The sequence below is a fragment of the Dendrobates tinctorius genome, unplaced genomic scaffold (assembly GCF_039654945.1).
Source record: "Dendrobates tinctorius isolate UK_male_01 unplaced genomic scaffold, ASM3965494v1 ptg000063l, whole genome shotgun sequence".
Classification (NCBI taxonomy): Eukaryota; Metazoa; Chordata; class Amphibia; order Anura; family Dendrobatidae; genus Dendrobates; species Dendrobates tinctorius.
The window spans coordinates 30,284,107-30,295,089 of record NW_027361731.1 but is presented as its reverse complement, the minus strand read 5'-3'; the positions used below and the strand labels follow the sequence as shown (position 1 = coordinate 30,295,089).

At 51.4% G+C, this 10,983-nt stretch overlaps 1 protein-coding gene across 4 annotated transcripts in view; it reads right to left on the bottom strand.

Moving 5' to 3' along the window:
* The window catches only part of PECAM1 (platelet and endothelial cell adhesion molecule 1), a 53,691-nt gene that overhangs the window by 1,864 nt on the left and 40,844 nt on the right, over nt 1-10,983 (bottom strand). For all 4 annotated transcript variants that reach the window (XM_073579777.1, XM_073579776.1, XM_073579778.1 and 1 more), the window contains one exon: nt 3,076-3,098. Coding sequence is in view for 3 of the 4 variants with exons in the window: in XM_073579776.1 (XP_073435877.1) it covers nt 3,076-3,098 (23 nt within the window). In the remaining variant the exon portion in view is untranslated. The remainder of the gene's footprint in view (nt 1-3,075; nt 3,099-10,983) is intronic.

The window sequence follows — 10,983 nt, the reverse complement described above, 5'->3', positions numbered from 1 at the left end:
GAAGTCTGAAAGGTACACAGGAGTGGAGAGGAGGGTAAAGGGCTCCAAGGAGCCTGGAGTAGGGTATAGGGAAGACCGGGGTAAGGGGATAGTGGAGACCAGCGTAAGGGGATAGTGGAGACCAGAGTAAGGGGATAGTGGAGACCAGAGTAATGGGATAGGGGACACTGGGATAAGGGAATAGTGGAGATCGGATTAAGGGGATAGTGGAGACTGGGGTAAGGGAATAGTGGAGATCGGAGTAAAGGAATAGTGGAGACTGGGGTAAGGGGATAGTGGAGACTTGGGTAGGGGGATAGTGGAGACTGGGGTAAGGGGATAGTGGAGACCAGAGTAATGGGATTGGGGACACTGGGATAAGGGAATAGTGGAGATCGGATTAAAGGAATAGTGGAGACTGGGGTAAGGGAATAGTGGAGATCGGAGTAAAGGAATAGTGGAGACTGGGGTAAGGGGATAGTGGAGACTGGGGTAAGGGGATAGTGGAGACTGGGGTGTAAGGGGATAGTGGAGACTGGGGTAAGGGGATAGTGGAGACTGGGGTAGGGGGATAGTGGAGACTGGGGTAAGGGGATAGTGGAGACTGGGGTAAGGGGATAGTGGAGACTGGGGTAGGGGGATAGTGGAGACTGGGGTAGGGGGATAGTGGAGACTGGGGTAGGGGGATAGTGGAGACTGGGGTAAGGGGATAGTGGAGACTGGGGTAAGGGGATAGTGGAGACTGGGGTAAGGGGATAGTGGAGACTGGGGTAGGGGGATAGTGGAGACTGGGGTAAGGGGATAGTGGAGACTGGGGTAAGGGGATAGTGGAGACTGGAGTAAGGGGATAGTGGAGACTGGGGTAGGGGGATAGTGGAGACTGGGGTAAGGGGATAGTGGAGACTGGGGTAAGGGGATAGTGGAGACTGGGGTAAGGGGATAGTGGAGACTGGGGTAAGGGGATAGTGGAGACTGGGGTAAGGGGATAGTGGAGACTGGGGTAAGGGGATAGTGGAGACTGGGGTAAGGGGATAGTGGAGACTGGGGTAAGGGGATAGTGGAGACTGGGGTAAGGGGATAGTGGAGACTGGAGTAAGGGGATAGTGGAGACTGGGGTAAGGGGATAGTGGAGACTGGGGTAAGGGGATAGTGGAGACTGGGGTAAGGGGATAGTGGAGACTGGGGTAAGGGGATAGTGGAGACTGGGGTAAGGGGATAGTGGAGACTGGGGTAAGGGGATAGTGGAGACTGATGTAAGGTGATAGGGGACACTGGGAGATAAGGGGATAGTGGAGATCGGAGTAAAGGAATAGTGGAGACTGGGGTAAGGGGATAGTGGAGACTGGCGTAAGGGGATAAGGGAATAGTGGTGACCGGAGTAAGGGGATAGTGGAGACCGGAGTAAGGGGATAGTGGAGACCGGAGTAAGGGGATAGTGGAGACCGGAGTAAGGGGATAAGTGTCTGGAGGAAAAGAATAAATGGGTCTTGAAGTGGATAGACAAATAGAAGAGTCTTGTCTAAGACATAGAGTTTTGGAAGAAGGAGATAGATGAATCTGCAGGATAGAAGACGGAAGTCTGAAAGGTACACAGGAGTTGGAGGAGGAAAGAGAAGTGTGGAGAAGGACAGAAGAGTCTGGTGGAGGTAAAGGGATGCTAGAAGAGGGATTATGGCTATCTGGAATTCAAGGTGTTTGGAAGGAACAGGGGAGTTAGGAGGATCAATAAAGTAGTCTGTATGATCAACCAGGGAGTCAAGAGGAGGGTATATTAGGTCTTGATCAGTATAGCAGGGATTAAAGGATGGCACAAAAGAGGCAACATGGGTTTCTGGAAGGGACAGAGGTGTTAGAAATGAACAGTGATGTCAGAAGGGGTACAGAGGAATCTGTTTGAAGGGGACAGAGGAGTCTTAAGCAGAACATAGGAAGACAGAAGTAGGGGTTAAGGGATCTGATGGGATGACAAGGAGTCTGGAGAAGTAAAAAAACAAATCTAGAGGAGGCAGCAAAAGAGCGTGGAGGCAGAAAGAGGTGTATGGAAGGTAAAGAGGAGTTTCGAGGAGGATAGAAGAGTTAGGAGGAAGGGGATAGAAGAGTCTGGAGTTGGAGGACAGAGGAGTCAAGAAGAGGCTATAAGGGGTCTTGGAGGAGAGCAGAAATATATGGAGAGGTCATGGGACCTGGATGGAACAGAAGTGTCTGGAGAGGACATAGGAGTCTGTTGGAGGACTTATGGGTCTGGTATTTGGGGGACTGTAGATGGAAGTGGAGTTTGGTGAGGGGTTGTTGTCAGAGGTTTTTGTCTTTTTCCCCTGGTTGAGCATGTGCATGTGTGTAGAGTAGGAGGTGAGGAGTATAAGCTGATGAGAACCCTATGGCCGGCTTCTGTGGAGGCCATCGGTCTCGGGGGAACCTTGGGGACTGCTGTTCCCACACTTGAGGATGTTCTCCAGCAGCTGACAGGTGGTCCGATCTGGAGAGCATTATCCTTCTGTGCTTTTAGATCTCATTTCCACTGGATCAGATGAGGCCTTTGGGGCTGAGTTTTCACATTGTTTGCTTGTACAGAGACTTTGTTCTTGGGGCCTCTCTAGCAGTGGTCTTTAGGATACATCTGCCCTTGAGTCTCATGATCTCTGCTCTTTGGGCACAGTCTATGCCATTATTACCCAGAGCAGCCGACAAGCAGAAGACGATCAGCCCAGACTTCATTTATGTAAACAGTAAAGAAGCAAAAAACATGGCGTCTTCGAGGCATTCAGCTGTGGCCATTAAGGAAGGGAGGGATTTCCTTCCTGCCATTTCAATGGGTCACTTTCTGGGCTTGTTAAGGACGCAGCGGCCTTTGAAAACATCGGAGGAAATATCTTAACAATGATAAGGTGTCTTGGCCAAGAATGACTAATGTCACATTGTCCGTCCGGCCCCTTCCTGCCTTCATGTAAATCGATAATCCAGACCCGCCGCTCCATTGTGGAATCCAACGTGAAAGAAATCTTTGCCTTATTTATCCCAGCATGACTGCTGTTTGTTCCTATCTGCCCCCTTTTCTCTCTGCCCCTTGCTCCTATTTTTGGTACAGGTTGTACTTACATTAATATTGTTTTCAGCAGAATCTGCAAAAAAAAAAAAAAGACACAGGTGTGAATACTTTTGCTATTTACATATTAATGTCACTACGCCACCTCTTACATGTAACACCATACCCTCAGTACATATATATACAGTGACGAGAAAAAAGGGTAACGATGTTCTAAATTTCAGGCACTATATCTCGCCATCTACTACACCTCCGAATGTCTCCATTGGGGCCAGGTGATCTGATTGTCCCAACTTGGGTTCTCTGAACGTCTCCATGGGTGGGGCCAGGTGACCATTGGGTCACATCCTGGCTTCTGTGAACATCTCCATGGGGCCACGTGACCGGAGAGTCCCAACCTGGCTTATTCAAATGTCTCCATGGGACCAGGTGAACTGATTGTCCCAACCTGACTTCTCTGAATGGCTCCATGGGGGCCAGGTGACCGGTGGGTCAAATCCTGGCTTCTCCAAACGTATCCATGGGGACAGGTGACTAGAGGGTCACAACCTGGCTTCTCTGAATGTCTCCATGAGGTCAGTTATCGGAGGATCACAACCTGGCTTCTCCAAATGTTTCCATGGGGTCAGGTGACCAGAGGGTCACAACCTGGCTTAACCGTATGTCTCCATGGGGCCAGGTGACCTGACTGTTCCAACTTGGCTTCTCCAAACGTCTTTGTGGCTTCAGTGATGGTCAGTGGAACAAATCTGTGTTCCTCCAGCCAGGGCCATGGTCCATTAAGCTGGAATCCTTTAGAATGTCTCTGGGAACATACACAGATCCCTCTTTTATAGTTCACAATTGTCCTTCAGGCCATCATCACTGGTGGGGTAATCAGCCCTGGAAGCCCCGAAGTTGCAGCTGCTCTTATCCCAGCCAGTAAGCGAAAGAGTGGATGGCATCACGGTATGGAGGGCACACTATGGATGATACTGTATGGAGTACACTACGAATGGCACTGTATGGAGGCCACACTGTAGATGGCCCTTTATGGAATGCACTATGAATGGCATTGTATGGAGGCCACACAGTAGATGGACCTCTGTGGAGTGCATTACAGATGGCACTGTATGGAGGGCACTCTGTGGATGGCACTGTATGGAGGGTACTCTGTGGATGGCACTGTATGGAAAGCACTACAGATGGCACTGTATGGAGGGGACACTGTAGATAGCCCTTTGTGGAGTGTACTACAGATGGCACTATATGGGGGCACTCTGTGGATGGAACTGTATGGAGGGCACACTAAATGGCACTGTATGAAGGGCACACTACCAATGGCACTGTATGGAGGGCACTCTGTGGATGGAACTGTATGGAGGGCACACTGAATGGCACTGTATGGAGGGCACACTACCAATGGTACTGTATGGAGGGCACACTACAGGTGGCACTGTATGGAAGGGAAACTGGATGGCACTGTATGTGGTGCACACTACAGATAGCACTGTATGGAGGAAACTACAGATGGCACTGTATAGAGCGCACTACAGATGGCACTGTATGGATGGGACACTATGGCTGGCACTGTATGGAGAGGACACTGTGGATGGCACTGTATGGAGGGGACACTACCACTGTATGGAGGGCACAACAGATGGCACTGTAAGGAGGGCACTCACTGAATGGTATGGAGGGGACACTGTCAAATGCACTGTATGAAGGGAACACTATGGATGGCAGTGTATGGAGGGCACACTGTGGATGGCACTGTATGGAGGGCACACTATAGATGGCATGGAGGGCACAGTGTGGATGGCACTGTATGGATGGCAGTGTATGGAGGGCACACTGTGGATAGCACTGTATGGAGGGCACACTGTGGATGGCACTGTATAATAATAATAATCTTTATTTATATAGCGCCAACATATTCCGCAGCGGTTTACAGTTTAACAGTTTCAAAACACAAGTCATAAGTAACAACGTTAACAATACAATAATTAAAGCAAATGAGGTGGGGGAGATACAAAGTACAGGTGTGTATTTACAATGGTGTATTTACAATGAAGGTCCAGCCCTCTTGAGGGAGTGAACGATGGATGGAGATAGTGAATGGGCTACACACGCACACTTACACATACAATGACTTTGATTAGTGAACGCGATAGGCCGCTCTGGACAAATGTGTTTTGAGGGAGCGCCTAAAACTATATGGAAGGGACAGTGTGGATGGCACTGTATGGAGGACACACCATGGATAGCACTGAATAGAGAGCACACTGTCGATGGCACTGTATGGAGGTGACACTGTGGATAGCACTGTATGGAGGACACACTATGGATGGCACTGTATGGAGGGGACGCTATGAATGGCACTATATGGACGGCAAGCTGTGGACAGCACTATATGGAGGGCACTCTGTCCATGGCACTTTATGGAGGGGACACTGTGGATAGCACTGTATGGAGGGCACACTGTGAATGCCACTATATGGATGGCAAGCTGTGGATGGCACTGTATGGAGGCCACACTGTCCATGGCACTGTATGGAGGGGACATTGTGGATGGCACTGTATGGAGGGCACACTGTCCATGGCACTGTATGGAGGCCACACTGTCCATGGCACTGTATGGAGGGGACATTGTGGATGGCACTGTATGGAGGGCACACTGTCTATGGCACTGTATGGAGGGGACATTGTGGATGGCACTGTATGGAGGGCACACTGTCATGGCACTGTATGGAGGGGACATTGTGGATGGCACTGTATGGAAGGCACACTGTCCATGGCACTGTATGGAGGGGACATTGTGGATGGCACTGTATGGAGGGCACTCACTGAATGGTATGGAGGGGACACTGTCAAATGCACTGTATGAAGGGAACACTATGGATGGCAGTGTATGGAGGGCACACTGTGGATGGCACTGTATGGAGGGCACACTATAGATGGCATGGAGGGCACAGTGTGGATGGCACTGTATGGATGGCAGTGTATGGAGGGCACACTGTGGATAGCACTGTATGGAGGGCACACTGTGGATGGCACTGTATAATAATAATAATCTTTATTTATATAGCGCCAACATATTCCGCAGCGGTTTACAGTTTAACAGTTTCAAAACACAAGTCATAAGTAACAACGTTAACAATACAATAATTAAAGCAAATGAGGTGGGGGAGATACAAAGTACAGGTGTGTATTTACAATGGTGTATTTACAATGAAGGTCCAGCCCTCTTGAGGGACTGAACGATGGATGGAGATAGTGAATGGGCTACACACGCACACTTACACATACAATGACTTTGATTAGTGAACGCGATAGGCCGCTCTGGACAAATGTGTTTTGAGGGAGCGCCTAAAACTATATGGAAGGGACAGTGTGGATGGCACTGTATGGAGGACACACCATGGATAGCACTGAATAGAGAGCACACTGTCGATGGCACTGTATGGAGGTGACACTGTGGATAGCACTGTATGGAGGACACACTATGGATGGCACTGTATGGAGGGGACGCTATGAATGGCACTATATGGACGGCAAGCTGTGGACAGCACTGTATGGAGGGCACTCTGTCCATGGCACTTTATGGAGGGGACACTGTGGATAGCACTGTATGGAGGGCACACTGTGGATGGCACTGTATGGAGGGCACACTGTCGATGGCACTGTATGGAGGGGATGCTATGAATGCCACTATATGGATGGCAAGCTGTGGATGGCACTGTATGGAGGCCACACTGTCCATGGCACTGTATGGAGGGGACATTGTGGATGGCACTGTATGGAGGGCACACTGTCCATGGCACTGTATGGAGGCCACACTGTCCATGGCACTGTATGGAGGGGACATTGTGGATGGCACTGTATGGAGGGCACACTGTCTATGGCACTGTATGGAGGGGACATTGTGGATGGCACTGTATGGAGGGCACACTGTCATGGCACTGTATGGAGGGGACATTGTGGATGGCACTGTATGGAAGGCACACTGTCCATGGCACTGTATGGAGGGGACATTGTGGATGGCACTGTATGGAGGGCACACTGTCCATGGCACTGTATGGAGGGGACATTGTGGATGGCACTGTATGGAGGGCACACTGTCCATGGCACTGTATGGAGGGGACATTGTGGATGGCACTGTATGGAGGGCACACTGTCCATGGCACTGTATGGAGGGGACATTGTGGATGGCACTGTATGGAGGGCACACTGTCCATGGCACTGTATGGAGGGGACATTGTGGATGGCACTGTATGGAGGGCACACTGTCCATGGCACTGTATGGAGGGGACATTGTGGATGGCACTGTATGGAGGGCACACTGTCCATGGCACTGTATGGAGGGGACATTGTGGATGGCACTGTATGGAGGGCACACTGTCCATGGCACTGTATGGAGGGGACATTGTGGATGGCACTGTATGGAAGGCACACTGTCCATGGCACTGTATGGAGGGGACATTGTGGATGGCACTGTATGGAGGGCACACTGTCCATGGCACTGTATGGAGGGGACATTGTGGATGGCACTGTATGGAGGGCACACTGTCCATGGCACTGTATGGAGGGGACATTGTGGATGGCACTGTATGGAGGGCACACTGTCCATGGCACTGTATGGAGGGGACATTGTGGATGGCACTGTATGGAAGGCACACTGTCCATGGCACTGTATGGAGGGGACATTGTGGATGGCACTGTATGGAGGGCACACTGTCCATGGCACTGTATGGAGGGGACATTGTGGATGGCACTGTATGGAGGGCACACTGTCCATGGCACTGTATGGAGGGGACATTGTGGATGGCACTGTATGGAAGGCACACTGTCCATGGCACTGTATGGAGGGGACATTGTGGATGGCACTGTATGGAGGGCACACTGTCCATGGCACTGTATGGAGGGGACATTGTGGATGGCACTGTATGGAGGGCACACTGTCCATGGCACTGTATGGAGGGGACATTGTGGATGGCACTGTATGGAGGGCACACTGTCCATGGCACTGTATGGAGGGGACATTGTGGATGGCACTGTATGGAGGGCACACTGTCCATGGCACTGTATGGAGGGGACATTGTGGATGGCACTGTATGGAGGGCACACTGTCCATGGCACTGTATGGAGGGGACATTGTGGATGGCACTGTATGGAGGGCACACTGTCCATGGCACTGTATGGAGGGGACATTGTGGATGGCACTGTATGGAGGGCACACTGTCCATGGCACTGTATGGAGGGGACATTGTGGATGGCACTGTATGGAGGGCACACTGTCCATGGCACTGTATGGAGGGGACATTGTGGATGGCACTGTATGGAGGGCACACTGTCCATGGCACTGTATGGAGGGGACATTGTGGATGGCACTGTATGGAGGGCACACTGTCCATGGCACTGTATGGAGGGGACATTGTGGATGGCACTGTATGGAGGGCACACTGTCCATGGCACTGTATGGAGGGGACATTGTGGATGGCACTGTATGGAGGGCACACTGTCCATGGCACTGTATGGAGGGGACATTGTGGATGGCACTGTATGGAGGGCACACTGTCCATGGCACTGTATGGAGGGGACATTGTGGATGGCACTGTATGGAGGGCACACTGTTCATGGCACTGTATGGAGGGGACACTCTGGATGGCACTGTATGGAGGGCACACTGTTCATGGCACTGTATGGAGGGGACACTGTGGATGGCACTGTATGGAAGGCACACTGTCCGTGGCACTGTATGGAGGGGACATTGTGGATGGCACTGTATGGAGGGCACACTGTCCATGGCACTGTATGGAGGGGACATTGTGGATGGCACTGTATGGAGGGCACACTGTCCATGGCACTGTATGGAGGGGACATTGTGGATGGCACTGTATGGAGGGCACACTGTCCATGGCACTGTATGGAGGGGACATTGTGGATGGCACTGTATGGAGGGCACACTGTCCATGGCACTGTATGGAGGGGACATTGTGGATGGCACTGTATGGAGGGCACACTGTCCATGGCACTGTATGGAGGGGACATTGTGGATGGCACTGTATGGAGGGCACACTGTCCATGGCACTGTATGGAGGGGACATTGTGGATGGCACTGTATGGAGGGCACACTGTCCATGGCACTGTATGGAGGGGACATTGTGGATGGCACGGTATGGAGGGCACACTGTCCATGGCACTGTATGGAGGGGACATTGTGGATGGCACTGTATGGAGGGCACACTGTCCATGGCACTGTATGGAGGGGACATTGTGGATGGCACTGTATGGAGGGCACACTGTCCATGGCACTGTATGGAGGGGACATTGTGGATGGCACTGTATGGAGGGCACACTGTCCATGGCACTGTATGGAGGGGACATTGTGGATGGCACTGTATGGAGGGCACACTGTTCATGGCACTGTATGGAGGGGACACTCTGGATGGCACTGTATGGAAGGCACACTGTGAGTTTGGCTCTCAGACAAGGGCGAGTAACTTCGGGTATGGGGGAGGGGATTGGATCCATTTTTGAGCACCAGTTGAGGTTTACCCAGTGAAGCCGCCGTACACATGAGATCACTGAGGGGAAACGTCCAGTCTCTGCTGACTACCCCATATGCAGTAATGCTCGGCTGATAACAGGGAGTAGTAGACTGTATTCTGTTTCTACAGCCTGATCCAGTGAGAGGGGGGCTGTGTTTTGGCCCTGGGTTGGGTTAGCTGTGGTGCGGTTGCGTTAGTATACACGTCTCCCCTGGGTCCATTACTGTGATTATTATTAGTGTTTCCATTTTCCAGGGGAGGGTGTGGAATACTGTCTGTTTACAGAGTGGCCCCGGCCCCCCCGGGCCCTGCGATGTGTCGGCCTGAGATCTAGCTCCATAAGATCTGTGATGTATTGTGGTCCAGGCTGATGAGACCCACGCCTTATCTGGGCCGAGCACGCTTCCTGTCCGCCGCCGGCAGCTTTACAAACAATGAGAACTTTAACTCTTCCTACAACAGCGCTGCCGGCGACTCTGCGCCATCGGGCCCTAATGGAAGACAGGCCGGAGCCCATCACTGCGGAGCTGGGGCAACCTCAACATGCAGACATGGACTTTAACCAATGGTTACGTAAAGATAACATGGGGCTCCCCTGGCACGTGTCCTCACGGGCCCCATAAATCTACATCAACAGCCTCCATGATGGCAGGCACAGACTGGAGAGAGGCAGCTATGCTGGGCGGTGGGGGCGGACGGCATGGACGGCTAAAGAGCATACTGCTGAGTCTGGACCCGGGGAACCGCTAGAACTCTTATTTTATGGCACCTTTAACAAAGGAGGTCAGGAAAACTGCTTTTCAGGGTCCATCCCTCACTCCAGACAAAGAAAAGGTGATGGTCATCATCAAAGACCAACAGATGGTGAACATGGTTCCCAAGACCTGCAGTCACAGCTCTCATGCTTATCTGTTTCACTGCCACTAATTTGCAGGTTCTTCATAACAGTGCCCCTATAGCAGTACCACAAAGTGACAGGATCCCTTAACATTGCCCCCATAGCAGTACCACAAAGTGACCGGATCCCCTAACATTGCCCCCATAGCAGTAAAACAAAGTGACAGGCTCCCCTAACATTGCCCCCATAGCAGTACCACAATGTGACGGAATCCCCTAACATTGTGGTACTGCTATGGGGGCAATGTTAGGGGATTCCGTCACATTGTGGTACGCTATGGGGGCAATATTAGGGGAGCCTGTCACTTTGTTTTACTGCTATGGGGGCAATGTTAGGGGATTCCGTCACTTTGTGGTACTGCTATGGGGGCAAAGTGACAGGCTCCCCTAACATTGCCCCATAGCAGTACCACAAAGTGACGGGAACCCCTAACATTGCCCACACAGCAGTACCACAAAGTGACGGGATCCCCTAACATTGTCTCCATAGCAGTACCACAAAGTTACAGGAACCCCATAACATTGCCTCCATAG